Here is a 17,471-nt window from a genome sequence, read left to right on the forward strand (position 1 = left end):
TGCAGTGGCACAACTGCCCAGGGAGGTGGTGGGGTCACCATCCCTGGAGGTGTCCATGAACTATGGGAATGTGGCACTGAGGGATGTGGTCAGTGGGCACGGTGGGGTGGGATGAGGTTGGGCTGGATGATTTTAGAGGACTTTTCCAACTTGTGATTCTATGATTCTGTGATTCTGTGAAGATAGAGACAATTTCAGTGAGAAATAATGGGAAGAGGAGAAAACAGACACACAAAGTGAGGTGTGGATGGAGCAGCTTCAGCACACTGCACGAGCAACCCCCAATGGGCCTTTCCATGTCCCAGACATGGACACATCTCACCAGGTGGAGCATTCACACCTCTGGGCAGCACTGGGTAGAAACAACCTATAGTCCTCAGCAGTGGTTTGCTGCTCACACCACAGCTGTCAGGTGACAGAAGCACATTGTCTATTCCTCTGCCACATGCACTGACAGCCCAGGCAGTTGGTGATGGTAATGGAGAGGACTTCTATTTGTGGCATGTGCTGTGTAGAATGGTCATGCTTTGGAAGTGGCAGTGCTGAGTTAGGTAAGAGCTGGCACTGGCTGGATTATTCTGTTTTTAAGAACAACCCAAAATTATTTAGCAGTTGGTGAATAAAAACAAAAAAGGTTCCGTCCTTGGTGGAATAAATAAGTCTGTCACCCCAGTCCCCTGTGTGCTTCACACAAAACAATGAGGCAATAAGGTCTTTCATCTGATCCCCCATTTGAAACTCACTCTTCCATTCCATGCAGCAGGCAGTTTTGCTCAGGACGCCAGGGAGCATTAAGCCAGCTCTGTGCATGCAGCCATCGGGGCAACGCTGACAAGTCCCCGATCTTGGGGATGCTCGAGGTGGATTCTGAGGTGCTGCTCATCCGGGTGCAGGGATGCACAGTGGGGGTGCTGGGAGAAGCTCTGTGCCTGAACCCTGGGGGGGGCTCCCTTGCCTCCCGCTCGAGGCTGGGGGGGAATCTGGGCTGCCCACTGCAGGGGATGCTGAGATTTGGGATGGAAAACACAGCGGGTGCCGGGAGCTGGGTAGGGCAGCGAGGAGGGGCCGGGGGGGCACGGCACGCCGGGGGAACAGCAGCCCCCTGCCCTATATTTGAGCAACTTCGGGGGCTGCATGCGGCGGGCGGGTGGGCTACTGATGCTGGACTGCATTTCCCATAGTGCCCGAGCGCCCTAATGTATGCAGTGCTGAGCCCAGCTCGGTGTGCGAATGTGTGTGTGCGTGTGTGCGCGCGTGTGCGCGTGTGTGTGTGTGTCTGTGTGTGCAGCCGGGAGTCCCTCGGAGAGTGGAGGCTCATTCACTGATGAGAGCCGGCACTGAGAGGCAGCACTGCTCCTTCCCTCGCACCCCCGGCGCCTCCCGCTTCGCTCCATGCAGCAGCGGGGCCAGCACGCCCGGGACTGCCCCGCTCCCCGCACCGTGAGTACCGGCACCGGGCAAACTTCGCAGGGCAACTTTCCCCCCTCCCTCCCCGACTCCCCGCTCCTTCTCCCTTTGCCCTTTCTCCTTCCCCAGCCCCGGCGAGCAGGGCTGCTCGGAGAGCCGGGTGGGCGGGTGGGGAGCGGCATGGTAATGCCGAGGGGAAAGGCGGATAAAAGCCCCCCCCCCCCATAGCCTCGGAGAGCCCCCGGCCGCCCGGATCCACCCCCTCTACCCCCCCCCCCCCCCACCGATGCCTTTCGGGGGGGACCGGCAGCCAGCAGGGGGATCAGGTGCCGGGGGCCCGGGGACGGCGCTGGGCGGGGGGACCCGACCCGACGCAGAGCGCGGAGACCTCGCTCCGAAATCTTTCCCTTTTTAACTCTTCTATTATTATTATTATATCTAATTTGGAGGAGCAGCGCGGGGAGTTGTATCTTCGCTTCCCTCCGCCGCGATCTCTCTCTCTCCGCCGTTGCTCCGGGCAGCAACGATTTCATTTCCCAGCGGCTGCAAAACAAAAACTTTTTCAAAGGAAATAAGCAGATCCGCTGCCCGTGCCACGCGCAGACCCTCCGCTTTTTTTTCTTTCTCAGTTTTTTTCCTTCCCCCCCCTCTCCCCCCTCCCCCCCTTATTTTTTTCTGTTTAAAACACGCGAACGTTTTTCTTTTGCAATACAAGCGCCCGCAGCAGCTCCGGGCTTTCAACACGCCGAGCAGCCGGAGGACCCCGTTCCCTCCGAAGCTTTCCATTTTTTAAATACACATCTATTTTTTATTGTAATGATTCTTCTTTTTTTATCACCGGGCGAACTTTTCTAGTTTTCAAGCCGTCCCCAAAATGCGCGATCCCAGATCGGAAGAGCGATTTGCGCGCCGGTGCCGCTCAGCTTAAATTCGGCCGGGGCTGAAGTTTCGCCCCCAGCTCGGCTCCTCCATCCCCGGCGTTTTTCCTCCCTTTCCCCGACCGCCTCCAGGTAGGAGCCCTCCCGCCCCGCTCCGCTCGAACAAAGGTAGAGTCGCTTTAAATTGTCGCCGTTCTCCAACGAATGCGTTAAATTTACTCCACGTGTCGATTGCGGAGCGTGGAGAGCCGCGAAGGTGAAGGGATTTGTGCGTGTTTTCGCTTAGAAAACTTTCCGGATCGTCGAGAGCTCGCAGGGTTTTATTTCTTTTCACCGTCTTTAGAGCAGGGAAGCTGTAAATAGGGGTGGAAGCACGGAAAATAATTCCTCACCTTCAGATCTAAATACATAAAAACCATCTGTTTGACCACAATGAAATCATTAGGAACTGTCTACTTAAAGAGTTGTGTTGAATGCTTATCCTTCCACACAGGAAACGTGGATGGTAAGTGATTGTTGCAATAAATTCAAACAACTCCGCGGTCATCCCCGCGTTTGATGATCTGTGTGACCCGGGGCTTTGAGGAGGGGAAAAAGTGGTAGAAAAAGGAGCACGGAACGGGTAGGGCAGGGCGGGGGGGTAGAGGGGCGAAGGGGGGGTCGAGGGCAGCCCGACCGAGCCGTGCCGAGCCGTGTCGGGTCGGGCCGTGCCGTCCGTGCGGGGCTGTGCCGAGCTGAGCCGTGCCGTACCGGGTCGGGTCGGGCAGTGCCGTCCGTAGGGGTGAGTGCCGTACCGAGCCGTGCCGAACCGTGCCGTGCCACCAAACACCTGTTTAATTTACCGCCTCCCACATCGGACCCGCGGGGCAATCTCTGGGCTGCAAAGCGGGCATCGCCCCGCTCGATTTTATTTTATTTCCTTTGATTGAAAACCTCTCCGAGGGGCAGCGAATACTGAAGCGGGAGGAGTGGGGCCGGCGGCGGAGTGGGGCCGCTCCGGGCCGCCCGCTCCGCTCTCCCCCCGCGGGCGCCGGTACCGTTCCGGCTGCGGGACGGGGGGGTGGTGGCTGCGCCGCGTACAGCCGTAGGTAGGTGGTTGGTTGCTTTTTTCCCCCCCTTTTCCCTCCTTTTATTCTTTTACAAAACCCCAGGCGCTTCCTCCCCGCAGCCCGCCGCAGGGTATTCCCTCTCCGCCCGGGGGCTTTTATTTTTTTTCCCTTTTTCTTTCTTTCTGGTTTTCTTTTCTTTCTTTTTTTCTTTCTTTCTTCTTCTTCTTTTTTTTTTCTTTCCTTTTTTCTTTTCTTTCCTCTTTTATTTTCTTTTATTTTTTTTTCCTTCCCTTTTTCCTTTCTATTTTTATTTTCTTTTCCTTGAAGAACTTTGCAGCCAAACAAACCCCACGGAGGGGCAGAGGCCGCGCTGCCCTCCCCGCCGGGGCCGCCCGGGGCCGGGACCAGCGCTGCCCGCTCCGCTCCACCCGGCCCCTCCGCTCCGCTCGTTCTATTTATTTTATTGTAATTTATTTTATTTTATCTTATTTTATTTTTCTTCCCCTCCTCCCCCCCCAGCCCGATATTCACAGCAGCTGCCACATCTCAGGCGTTGGAAAAAATTAACTGTTTTTCTTTTGTATCTTAATCCAGTGATGAGAGCTCTCCTTTGTTGCCTTTCGAGCTTGCATTTGTTTTATTTATTATAAGGAAATCCAGTTCGGTTCAAATATATAATCCATTTGAGCACTTAAATCCCCAAACAGCTGGCATTATTTTGTTTTATAATCTTTGGCTTTTCTGAGCAGAGCATATTTCTAAATTCCTACTTGACATTTATGGGGGAAAAACTTTTTAATGTAAATGGATATTGTGATTTTTTTTTTTTTTTTTGCCGTGTCTTTCCTCATTTAAATGCATCATCAATTTTCCCGTGTTTCCTTTTGTTTTTCTCTTTCTTTCCCCCCATTCCCCCCAACCCCCCCCGCCATAACTTGTTAATTAATATTTCCTCCCCCCCCCCCCCCCCCACGAAAACTTTGTTTCTGGTGGTAGAAAAAAATGTTAATTCTCCCCATGATTTGAATCTCTGACATTTGGAAATGGTTGAGAGACCACAAAAATGCAACCTGTTGTAGGAACCCAGGGCGCTGCGTTGTGTGTGTTTTAATCGATAGCAGAGCAGTGATTTAGGAAGAGGAACTCCGAGTCGCATTTTAGAGCAAGCTTTGCAGAGGTGGTGGCCGCGTATGCGGCGTGCATGTGCCTGCATTTGTGCTCACCGAGGGGGTTATGCTGGCAAGCAGGGCTCCCTCCTCATCTCCTCACTCACTGGGGTGATGCCTGCGCATTCCGGCTCTGTGCCTTCTACTTTTATCAGACTTAACTAATTCAGAGCGGCGTTACAATCTCCACGCACAGAGGAACCAAAACCGAGGCGGAGAGAACTGATTACAACTCGTTCCTTGCTGGGAGATTTTATTTTTATGGTTCAGAGCCATTCAATTTGTCTTGGTGGTGGAGTGTTATTAGCAACACACACAATTACACAGGTAATTTGTGTACACCTTAACCAGGGCGGCTTCAAAAACCAATAACTATGCAGATAGGTAACCATTAAAATTTTATATATATTTATCCATACGTGTGTGTTTTCATAACCTTGATACTTGGTGGGCAGTTCGTGCAGCTCCATGGATTGATCTCCACCCCCCTCCCTCCGCTCCTTGTTTAGTTAATTCAACAAAGACTTTTTGCAATCTGTTTGGAGTTTGTCTGATGCCGTGGAAAAGTAGCTGCTGATTTATTTGGTTGCTTTTCGATTTCTGTCTGCAGCCCGTCTTTTCTCCTCCTTTCAGCGGGGATGTCAGCTGTTATTACTTCCTATTGATCCCTTTGCAAAGTGAGAAGTGAACTAAAATTAATGTCAATTCCACTGCTCGGATCAATAGCCGGAGTTATTTTAATCTGGATTTGCACGAGGTGCTAAATTAAAAAGAATCAGCATAGAGGCAGAAAAAGCAGCAGTCCCTCCCTGTGCCCGCTGCCCACCCGTCATCCCGCGCTGCAGCTGGCCCATCATCCCTCCATCCAGGTTTTCTTAATTAAGGAGGTCGGTTAGTTTTCTTCTTTTGGGTTCTGTGTTTAAACCGATGACATTTTGACATCGGGAGTGTATTAACGAGAGATTTTTATAATGACCGCTCCGCTGCGGTCTGATCTGCGCACGTTGCTGGTTGGGGGGGGGGGGGGAGGTGAAGGGAAAGGGGTTGGAGGGAGGCACTGGGAAGAGAGAACGAAAAAGGAAGTGGGGGCTGGAAAAAGAAAAAGAAAGAAAGAAAGAAATTTGTCCGGGTGAGATATGGTAACGTGTTGATTTATTCCCTGCGTAATGAAGTTTGCAAACGAATGAGCGGCCGCGGTGATTCACAGTGTCCTACAGGAGTGTCAAGTGTTGCGGCCAGATTACTAATTTATGAAATACGTTTAACGTAGCGGGGTGGTGGCACAAGTCAAAATAGAAGAGGAGGCAGAGGCGGCTGCTTTGCTTTGTTGATGTTTCTCTCTTTCTGACTTTTTTCTTTTTCCTGGAAATCCATATTTTCCGTGATCGCTCGGTTTCACTTCCACTGTTTATTTCTGAGGGTGGCAGTTCCTTTGCAAGCGTCCCTTTAGATACAGCTCTGTGCATACACGTGTGCACCTACAGGGCCGTGTGAGCCTCCAGTGATGCCAGATTTGCCAGCGGAGGTGTTTTCCTGGCCACCAGACTCCAGCAGTGCTGCATGAAGCAGCAGAGCAGAGGGCTCAGTGCTGAGCTGGGTGCCCTGGCACCGCTCACTCCTTGCTCTCGGTGGTGATGCCTGGATGGGAAACTTACTTAAAATCTGAAAGAGAGCAGCTTTGCTCGTGTGAGATCCGTAATCCGGTCATTCAGCAATGAAGGAATGCCATGGAGAGATGGTGCCCACTCGTCTTCAACATCAATACCCATCGCTGGGTGCAGGATGGGGGAGAAGGAGCAGCTTTGCCTTGCTGCGCTGAAGGCACGGCTGGGCTCCATGTGCTGTGTTAACCGAGTCTCCCTCATTCAAACAGCACAAAAGGCACTCCATTAAGGAGACACCCTTTCAGTAAGTTTTATTTGAGATGTTTGACCCGCTGGATTTAAGAGGCACAATTTGTAACAGCTTTTTATTATTATATGATTTTTCTGGCCCTTTGAGCTCTGGCGGCCGGGATATTGTTTCAGAGTTATGGTCCTTGTGTTTTGAGCTGGGCTGTGGGGCCTGAATGGCAGGCAGCGGAAACTTGAAAGAAAGACACTAGATTGATTGGGGGAGAAAATAACAAAGCAAAAAGCACAAGTGAACTCGGGGGGACACAGAGAGGAGCAGCTCTTCCTGGGAGGCTCGGCGAGATGCAAGTCAGAAATTTGGTTAACATTTTCCTCTAAATGTTAATGGCACATCCAGGGCAGTTTACAAATCTACTTAAGAGTGAGTGCATTAAGAACTAAAATTACTTAGCCATTCTCTCTCGTCCCTGACCCGAAAGGCAGACGTTTGCGGAGATCAGATGGCAGAAGCACCCATTATGATTTTAAATATTGTCAGAGACGCCAGGCGTTTTATTGGCCAAGTCTCCTCTTTTGCTATCAGGGAGAGTGCCTGTGCGTGTTTGTGATGATGGATCACTCACACGCACCCATAAAATCTCATTCGTACACCCCATGGTGTGTAGGATCACATCGTGTCCTATGGGTGCGAGTGTTCCCTGCAATGTGTGCTGTGAGACTGGGGGAAAACACACAGCTGCTGGATATGGCATTGGGTACGGCATAAACACGGCTCGTGATGATATGGGTAACGGTGCACAATAGGTACTTCTGTATAGTTACATTCACACACAAGCAAATGAAGGCTGTACGTATGTGTGGGCATTCTTGAATGGATTGCAATAAGATGTACATGCCACTTTTGCCACATCAAATTCCAGTTATCATTTGAAGTTATCATCTTAATTTCATACTGAAGCTTGTTTATTAGTGGGTGATAATATCTGCGTGCAGCTCTCCCTGCTTTGTCTTTCATCCACCTGCACTGGATGGCACCCTTAACCTGGAGGGCCAGAGCTGCCCCCGGCAGCATGAGAAGTTCCCTATTGATTTCCTCGAGTGAGCGGTGCGGTGGGACCCACACCTAACCCATCGTCTTCTCTCTTCTGTTTCCTTGCAGAGTCCGGAGGGTGATGACGCTCCAGTAGGTTTCCCAGCCCTCGCTTTGCTTTCCCTCCAGGGAAGGTTGTTCTGTGCACGATCCCGCTGAGGAAAGACACTCCGATGGACTTACACCGGGCCGCCTTCAAGATGGAGAACTCACCCTACCTCCCCAACCCTCTGGCCTCCCCGGCGCTGATGGTCCTCGCCTCCACCGCCGAAGCCAGCCGCGACGCCTCCATCCCATGCCAACAACCGAGGCCTTTTGGGGTCCCAGTTTCAGCAGACAAGGACGTGCACATACCCTTTACCAATGGCTCCTACACCTTTGCCTCCATGTACCACCGGCAAGGCGGCGTGCCGGGCGCCTTTGCCAACCGTGACTTTCCTCCCTCTTTGCTTCACCTCCACCCCCAGTTTGCACCCCCCAACCTGGACTGCACCCCAATCAGCATGCTGAACCACAGTGGGGTAGGGGCCTTCCGCCCCTTCGCCTCCAGCGAGGACCGGGAGAGCTACCAGTCGGCCTTCACGCCAGCCAAGCGCCTGAAGAACTGCCATGACACTGACTCACCCCACCTGCGCTTCTCGGACGCTGATGGGAAGGAGTATGAGTTTGGCACCCAGCTCCCCTCCAGCTCCCCTGGCTCGCTCAAGGTTGACGAGACGGGGAAGAAGATCTTTGCGGTGTCGGGCCTCATTTCAGACCGGGAGACCTCATCCAGTCCTGAAGACCGAAGTGACAGATGTAAGTACCTCCATTGGCTTGCTGGCATTCCTCTCGTTGTGCGCGGTTGAGATACCCAGCAGGTGGCTGTCCTCGTGCTGAAGGAGGGGGATGAGCTGCCTTTGCTCCCTGCCACCCCACAGCATTGCCACGTTTCTTATAAATGGGCAGTGATAGGTTGCAAGGGGAGGTGCTCTGGAAGGAAACCTGTCTTCCAGGCAATGCTGACCTGATATTAGGTGCAAAAAGGTGTCTGAGCCCTGGAGCAGGGATATGGGTGCCATACATCAGTGTGTGTGAACAAGGCTTCAGCTGGAGACTTCCCCAGAGCTTGTAGGATATGCACCTTGAGCTTTGAGGCTTTTATCTGGATCTTTTCTTCACGCACAGTGCTTCTGTAGCAAATGCATCACCCCCAGGGTTTGTGCCTCAGGTGGGGATGCTGCATTCCAAATAGGTTGTGTGTGCTTCCCACATTGGTGGCTTGGAATGTGATGCTCCATGGCCGTAGCTCCCCACTCAGTGCTCACCGTTCCCTGCTAGCACAGGGTCTGTGTTCCAGGGATGGGCTCCAGGGCTTTGAGCAGGGCTGGTACCCCAAATAAGCACTGAGTTATGGTCAGTTTGCCTCTAAGAAGCACTGAGTTTGCTGCTACACGTAGGCTCCTTTGTTCTGCTGAATTTTCTTCCTAGAAAACAATTCTGTTTCTGTTGTAGTTGTTATGATTACTATATTTTTTTTGTGATGAAACTCTGCTGCCCTGCTTCCCCCTCTCCCTTTCAGGCATGATTTTTCCTTTCCCCTTTATGATGCTGAGGAGGTAATAGAGACGTTGCGGCTCTGCCTCCCCTGTCGGCGCTGCTTCCCCAGCCTGTCTCCTTGCATTAGGCACCATGCTAACTTACCGCCGCTAAAAGGCATCTGCCTAAACCCCGCGTACCTTTTCAATAAAAGTCATCATAAAATCAACCTGCCTTGTAAATCCATCGCTCCTTGCTTTTGAAATATGCCGCCAGTGTTGTCTTTTATGCCCGCGTTCTCAGGGTGATTCCTGCTGAAGGCAGAAGCTCTGTGTTCCATGCATTATTCTGCATGGGGAAGGCAGGTGGGATCTCAACAGGGACGGTTTATGTCTGCTGCATGGCAGAGCAGAGCAAAGGCAACATCCCTGATGTTTCACTGACATTAAAATTCTTGCGTAACTACTGGGACAGTTTACACTAAACATGTCTGTTGGCTCCGTATCGTATTTCCTTCACGTATAGATGCTGCACCATGGAAACTCAGCTCCATTAGCAATGTGGGTTTATCTGGTACCCAATAGGTGGGGGTGGGAGTGTTTGCTGTAGTGCCATTTACACACGCACGTGGTTGGCCTTGCTATCTAAGTGCATACCTGGGGGCTGCAGGCTCTGCTTGTCAGGCCATGAGGATCTGGGTATGCCGGTTTGATGTGGCTGTGTGTCAGAGCAGGTAGGTGACCATAGCTTCTGGGCAAGATGCAATAGGGCTCCTACCAGAGATTGCAACTGTTGCAACGTTGTCTTCAACCAGCATCGCCTTCCCATGTTCACTGGGTGCTGTTCGGGTTTGCAGGCTCAAATTTTCAGTCATATTTTTCAGATTCCTGAAAGCATTTGTGTTACGTGGGTGGTGAGCTACTATAGTTGCACTGCAGAGTCGTCTGTAGCACTGCACAGGAACCCTTTTTGGATTTCTCATTAAAATGTTTATTTTACTTCGCAGCCTAAAGGGTGATTTTTTTATTTTATTATTTTTTTTAAAGGAATTTATTGCACTGTTTTAATATTCCTGAAAAACTACTTCATGCTTGAGATACTTTGAAACACAACAAGAATCCAAAGCTAGGCGTTTTCATCTTGAAATGATGAGGTGGCTCTCCTTAGTCTTGTGCATTGAGGGAACAGAGCCTCATCCTGCTTTCACCCATATGCCGAATTCAATGAAATGATTTGGGATTTGTCACCACCACTGGCACCTGGCCCCGTGTGATACTCTTGTATTGGAGTGAGCACTCATGCAGCAGCACTGGTCCAGCACTAAGGCCCATGGGATGCTCTGAGTGCATTGAGGTGAGGTGATGTTCCTCATCATCCATCAAACCAGGCTGAGGTCAGTCTGCTCAGACACAGTGCTATGAGATGCAGGCACTGAGGACACCCAAGTGATGCACAAAAGCTGAGCCTTCTCAGGGAGCAGTGGTAGATGGGGCTCTTCTGCTGGGTGCTGCTGAGAAACACGATGCTGGTTGTTGGAGTTTGGGGGCCTCTTGTAAAGCACGTGTTAAAGACACCAGGCAATGTATTTTATGGGTTTCCTTTAATAAATCCGCAACAGCAGAGATTCCTAGAAGGAGTGGAAATTAACAGTGTGTTCCTTCCTGCAAAAGAGATCTATAGCCCCATTTTAAAATTGGAAGAAAAAAACTTACATAATATAAAGACCCTTGGTTTTACTCTTTGCTCCTAATAAAATCTGTCACAATGGCTTTCTGCTCACGGCCACCACCACATCACCTTCCCACGAGGTGATGGGCAGAAGTCCATAGCCTTCCTGTTGCTTTCTCCCTCTTGCTCATCATTTTGCATTGGCCACGACCTGCTGGTGTGTCAGAGACTTGCAACCTCTTGGCCACAGCTTCCATCCAATCAGAACCTGTTCTGTAGTACCCTGCCTTTCTGGGACCCCAAATCCTGGCTCCAAATCCCAACCCCAAATCTGGACCTGCTGCAGCACGGGGATGGCGTCAGTTTCTCCACAGGTTTTGACAGAAGGAGCTGTGCAAGGGCAAAGTATGAGCATTATTAATATAGTACAGTTAGTAGAATATTATGAACTGTTATAAATCATTACCGCTAAACTACAGTTATTAAAGGAAATGACCAAAGTGCACTTTCTGAGCCAGGATCTCCGACAGTTAAAGCGTTGTTTTATTATTTCACTTGCTAACTTGCAAAATTCAGGAGGCAGCGACAGTTTCCTGGTTGGGCTGCGGTAGTTGCATGAGGGATTGGGAGTTGCTGGAGGAGTGGGCATGCACGGCAGGAAGCAAGCACAGGATTTAGTCATTGCTTTTCTCTTTCTTTGATAGCCTGTAGGTCTTGAAGGAAGGAGACGTATCCCTTGTGCAGGTGCCTCGGGCCCACCAAGGCCACGGAGGTCTTTCTGGAGTTCTATAGAAAACTCAAGCGTGAAGGTGCTTTGGAATTGTCAGCAGTTGTTATCTGTGTGATGTCATTTAGACAAGTCCTATTAAATGCTAGCAGCAGATCCATTCTCTCCTCTTTGTTTGCCTTCCAAGGAGCAGAAAACAGACATAATTATATTTTACGTGAGACTCTAAGATTTCCTCTCATCTCCTCCTCTGCTTAATATCTGCAGCTATAAAATAAATTCCATTTGTGCGTACATGGTGTTAGACAGAGGTAAATAACTGTCATCTGATATCTGCCTAACCTTAATCTGCATTGGGAGCACTATAGAGCACCGTACCATTTGTATAATATTAGGCTTTATTTTTATTATGGATTTCTAATGCAAATTCATAGCAGGGGCAAAGTTGTTTTCTGCTAATGCTGCACTCCAAGGAAAGTGGCTGCTACGAGTGAATGGTGACAATCTCTATCCAATGGTTTGTGGTCCTCAATCACATCAGTGTACCTGGGGGGCTTTTTTCATCCTTGCTCTTCAGGAGATAAAAGCAGATCTGAGGACTTTCAAGGACATTTTTTGGCTTTGCAAAGCAACTGGGACCAACATTTGGTGCAGCTGGTGCGGCAGTGGGTTACACACATGAAGCTTCCCTGGGAGCCAGCCTGGAGTCAGAGTGCTCTGACTGAACACCGATGGTGAGGTTTGGTGCAGTCGGTGGCTGTGATCTTGTTTTTTTGTCCTTCCTTTGGAAAACACAGATGGTGGCAGTGATAAGCTGAGCGTCCTTTGGTCACCGGCATTGCTTTCTCCTTCAGCCTCTTGCTGGCATCTTGAATTGCAGCAGAAGAGAGGAGAAAGCAAAGCTGGTAACTTGGAGCTGAGGTCTACTTTCTCACCACTATTTTAGGGAAGAATGTGTTTTGTACTTTTCTTCGTCAGCGCTGGGCTCGTGGTGCACAGCTGTTTGCAGAGGGAAAAGGAAGGCGCTGCGTGCCTCTGCATCCCTGTAAGAGGAAGAGCTGGAATCCGTGTCCTTGTTTCCCGCAGCAGCATGGATTCTGGGTAACTGGCTCCAGGCAGAGTGACACAGCCCAGCTTTTAATTCAGAAAACACAAGAGCTTTGATGCATTTTGCTGGTGCAGTCCTGCACACCCTCCTGTGCTCTGGGCCCTTTTGCAGGACCAAAAGTGCATCTCAGGTCTTCCACAGTGAGCCCGTGTCACTCCATTGGGATTTTCAGGAAAAATCGCTTTCTTTCTAATTAAGGTAGTTTAAATTTTAAAAGTCTCAACCTTTTCATCTGATTTTGGTGTTGTTTCCCTACAGGAACCAACTTGCAAAGCCATTTAGTATGTGCGACTGTCTGTCCTGTAGCATCCCTCACTATAGGGGAACATAGGATAGCAATCCCTCATCCCAGGGAGCCTGCACTGACACCGGGCAGGCGTGCAGAAGGCTCTGCACCAAAACACAGCTCTGCCTTCTCCTCTGCCCTTGCTTCCAGTATGAGAAATGCCATGGGAAGCTTCCCCACAGTACTTTACAGGAGGCTCTGCAGAGTTCTGGGGTCCTGGTCCCTGCTCTGTGCGCAGGGCGGGGGCTGACTGAGCTGAATGCCATCCTGGGGTCTGGAAGTCTCTCTTGAGCTGGAGGGCATCTTGTCCCAGTGTCACTACTGGCAATGTGGATGTCCTGGGACCAGGTGGCCAGCAGGTGAGCAGGATGCAGGTGGAAGGCAGCATCGCTGCCAAGGGGCCTCATGCCCTGCACAGAACCCGCTTCCTTGTTGGGTTCTTGCAAACCAGTTTCACTTCCCACTACCGACCATCAGTTGAAGGTGAGCCTCCAGCACAGCCCTCAGCCAGGATGGCAGCTTTCCCCCGAGCACTTCTTTTAAGGAGGCAGTTTGACCACTGCTCTTTTTATTTTCTTTTGGCTGGGGGGTGAAGGAGAAGTTGGGGTCTGTAAGGGGCTGAGCACTGGGACCAGCATGAAGTGGGGAGCGGTGCTGGGAGCCTGGCGTGAGGCACAGCAAGACGCAGGCAGTTTGCACACCAGGAGTTAAACATCATCAACCTCTGCAGAAGGAGTGTGAAATATAAAGGGGCTACGAGTTATTTCCGTCCTCATTTGGCCCAGTACTGAAATGTGTGATGGCAGTTGGATCAAGACTGGGATATACTGGAAAAATGGAGCAGTGAGAGTGTGCAGATCTCTGTCTCCATCAGCCAGAAGCAGTGTTCCTGCTGTCTCATTATGTTCCCTCTTAAAAATGAAAATGACTTGACTTTGGAAAGAGAGGGAGATGGTGTCAGAGCAAGGCAGGGTGGGGAGAAGGGCTGTGAATTGGTCTTACTTGGATGTGCCTGAGATGCTGCTGCTGCCTGGGGAGCTGTGCAGGGCACAGCCTGGGTAAGGCTTCTGTTTATGGCATGTTTCAAGGAGGAAGGGGCCTTAAACTGGGGAAATTCTTCCCCTTGACTCCTCTCTTCAGGAGCACCACAAGGACAGACTGTCTCCCCTCTCTGTGTCCCCAGGAGCGGGGATGCACTGATGGGCCTGGAGAAGGTCATGGTGTCAGTGAACACCATCTGGGGCCATTGTGTCTGGTTGGAGCTGCACCTGGGCAAAGAGGGAAGGGAAGTCCCAGTGTGGTGTGATGGGCTCTGCAGGCAGGGAAGGCAGGAGGGGGCTGTTAGAAGGCACTTGCAGGCAGTCGCTGTGTACTCAGGTGGCTCAGTGATGTTCGGGTGGTCCCAGAGCCACTCTGTTTGCAGCTGAGGAAATGTGCTGTGAGCTGTTTGTATGCAGATTGTTTTACTTCTATTGCTTGACAGAGGTTGGGATACGGAAAGCAAAGGGCACAGCCATGCCTTCCCCTCCTCCTCCCAACCCCATGGAGAAGAAAGAGGGAAGGGCCGTCTGGGCACCTCAGCTTACGCTTTATTGACATTGGACAACAGAGCCAATCCTCATAGCACATCTTGAAAGCAGGGATTGCCACGTTCCCATACACTGAGGGTGGTGGCATTCCCACCTCAGAGGTGCTCAGAGCCGCCTGCGTTGCTGCACCAGCACCGGAGGGATGGAGCCTTGTTCAATAAACACATCCCTGGTGTTTCTTCTGAAGAACCTTTTGCCAGCCATATAAGACATCTTTTTCATGAAATTTGGATGAGCAGCTGAAAAACAGTGGCAAGGAGCAACGGAGAAAGAAACGGGGGGAAAATTGGAGTAAGGTAGATAAAAGTGAGAGATAAAAGAAATAATGCAGGGAAGGATGAGTAATCGACATTCTTGGAGTCGAAGCACAGGCTCTGGCTTCCTTCCTGAGCAGTAAAATAAAATTAAAAAAAAAAAAAAAAGAAGTCTTTAGAACAACAAAACTCTGGACGCGCTGGTTTCCTTCCTGACGGGCCCAACCTCGTGGTGTTTCGATGAGTCCTCATTGGCAACCAGGGCTGATCTAAAGGCCAAAGGCAGAGAGATTGAGGGGGAAGGGAGAAGGGTTTAACTCTTTGAGCTCTGCTGTGTGTGGGTACTGGAGCACGAGCAATGCTACTGCCATTGATATTGGCTGGCACATGGGCCCAGCGGGCAGTGGGGATGCGTCGGGTGCTTTGGACAACTCATGTTTTGCTGTGAGCTCTCTGAGGCTCGCCGCTCTCTGCAGGGTTCCCCTCTCTGAAAGGTCGAAGCTACTTCTTAATTCCCAGCAGCTGACAAAATATTTATTTTCAGGTACTTAAAATATTATAATTTGAAGTGGAGTCCAGGGCTCTGGCTGGAGCTGAGCTTTTGTACTAACAGCCCCAGTGAAATGACTTTTTCCTCCTACGACTTGCCAGCAAACGCTTGGAAAATAATTGTGGGACAGTCATCCCTTTAGTGAGCAGATCAAGAAGATTTGAGACTTGCCAGAGCCTTTCAAAGGGCAGGCCAAAGGTTCAAGTTGCTGCCAGTTCTATTTGTCTTAGCCTTTATACTTACTTTTGTGTCATTAATTTCATCAAACGCTTGAGGGTAAAAGGCACCCAGCGGGCTGCTGCTTGTGCCGAGTTCTTTGGGTGTGCTTGGACACCTCTTGGGAAATAAGCCTGTCTTTTCGTTCAGGCTAAGATTAAAGCCAGTGCAGATGCGGGAGAACCTGACTTACCCCAGACCAAAGTATTTTCCCTTCTGAGACCCTTTCAGAGCAGGTTATGTGGGGAGAAGCATATATGCACGATGCTCTGTGCCTACAGGACCTATAGGGATCTACAGAAATAAAGCGCTGCAGTGAGATTTTGTCAAACCACTGAAACAAGGGGCTGAGCAAGGAGAGGCAAGCAGAGCATCTTGGGGCTGTTGGCCAGAGTTCCCATGGCTGCCTGCATCCTGACAGCTGCTTTCCAACCCTTTCTGCCCCAGCGCAGCCGGCTGAGCATGTTAATTCCTCAGCAGAAGTGTTGTAATCATTAGGCAGCACTTAACCAGATGTGAAAGACGCAGCCCAGGGTCCCCGTTCCCTCACTGGGTTGCATCCAGCTGCCTCGCTGTGCCTGCTTGAGTGCCTTGAGGGGCTGCAGGAGGTGCCCAAGGCCAGGCTGGATGAGGCCCTGAGCAGCCTGATCTGGTGAGGAGCAGGGGTTGGAATGGATGGGCATTAAGGTCCCTTCCAACCCAACCCATTCAGTTATTCTGTGACCTTGGGCTGAGTCATCCCAACAATCCTTACATATAGTAAATTTTTATAAATACACACTTGCAGGGTATATTATGCTAATATATATATATACAAACACACACACACATATATATACAAGTTATAAGTTTACGGTTACAGAGAGAGAAAACATTAAATCAGCAAGACCAAGGGAGCAGACAAGATATAAAAAGTGATGCTGTGTTATGCTAGATTGTACCAAAATTCCCAATGCATCTTTTGTGTGTGTGTAAATGGTGAATTCTTCTCTGAGTTCTGGGTTTGTTTCTTAATGTGCATCACGTAGCAGAATAGCAGCGTGGACACAGTTACAAATACGGTATGTGTTTTATTGTGAGCATTATACTGCATAGCAGAGCACGGGCGTTGAATACCTCAGCCAGTTATATACAGCTGTAAATGGAGCTACCCGCTGTTCTGCATACAGCAAGCCGCATATTTATGAGTAAATACCAGCCTAGGTAAAATAACAACAAAACAGGAAGTTGCATTAAAGACTTCAATGTTTAGAAGCAGTTTGCTCAAAGCTCCCGGGACAGCGCTGCAGGGAACAGCCCTGCATTCTTTGGCATTAAGTCTTTCCCATCCGATTTTTCCTCATTCTGAGAGTTTAAAAGCCTCTGTTTAACTCCACTGCATATCAGAGCGTAGGGTAATTCAGATGTGTTTGCAGGCAGGGTGACAGCTGGGCTTTGGCTGGGGGAAAATGAGCACGGACTCCTGCCTTGGTGCAGCTTTGGGGTAACATGTGGGGGACACGAGTGCAATCCCTGCAGTGCCACATCTGGAGCTACAGGCACCGGGGCAGAGCGAGAGCTCCAAAACGAGCAGTGCCTTCTGAAATACCGGCGCGTTTAACCTAGAGGGAGCTCTCCTACATGAAGAATGCTGCTGTGCCCGAACAATTTTCACCGTGCGCACCCTCAGCGAGCTGTTCCGAGCACACCTGGGTACCACACCGACATAGAGAGACCCATGAGCCGCTGCTGCTCTGCTGGTAGAAACTGATGGAGATTTCTCCTGGTAATAACATTTCACCTCTTTTTCCTGCTCCCTGTGACACAGATGAGGCAGGGCTGAGATGTTTTGAGGGTTAAGTGAGCTGGTGTTTCCTTTCCTGGAAGTTGGGTGATGCTCAAGGCAACCAGGGTGGATGGTGTGACCATACAAGTTCTTCAGCCCTTGTGGGTTATGCTCCTAGAAGACACAGGAGTGCAGAGTGAGAGTCAGCAGTGTTCAAGGTGCTGGAAACAAGGGCTTGAGAGAGGCAGAGTTGGGAAGGATCATAGAATCATAGAGTAGAAAGGGACCTTCAAAGGCTGTCTAGTCCAGCTCCAATGAACAGGGGCACCTAAAGCTCCATCAGGTGC

The 17,471-nt window shown here is 50.4% G+C and overlaps 1 protein-coding gene across 8 annotated transcripts in view; it reads left to right on the plus strand.

Annotated features, from left to right (window-relative positions):
- Positions 1 to 1,215: 1,215 nt before the first annotated feature.
- Positions 1,216 to 17,471, plus strand: part of RNF220 (ring finger protein 220) — a 159,918-nt gene continuing 143,662 nt past the window's right edge. For 2 of the 8 annotated variants that reach the window (XM_072342847.1, XM_072342850.1), the window contains exons 1-2: positions 2,985 to 3,066; positions 7,513 to 8,241. In XM_072342847.1, the coding sequence (XP_072198948.1) occupies positions 7,617 to 8,241 (625 nt within the window). In that variant the 5' untranslated portion in view covers positions 2,985 to 3,066; positions 7,513 to 7,616. Of the gene's footprint in view, positions 1,441 to 2,119; positions 2,418 to 2,984; positions 3,067 to 7,512; positions 8,242 to 17,471 lie in introns of those variants that run through there. The other 6 variants (XM_072342849.1, XM_072342853.1, XM_072342846.1 and 3 more) reach the window with 6 other exon arrangements.

Source organism: Excalfactoria chinensis, chromosome 8, assembly GCF_039878825.1.
Source record: "Excalfactoria chinensis isolate bCotChi1 chromosome 8, bCotChi1.hap2, whole genome shotgun sequence".
Lineage (NCBI taxonomy): Eukaryota > Metazoa > Chordata > Aves > Galliformes > Phasianidae > Excalfactoria > Excalfactoria chinensis.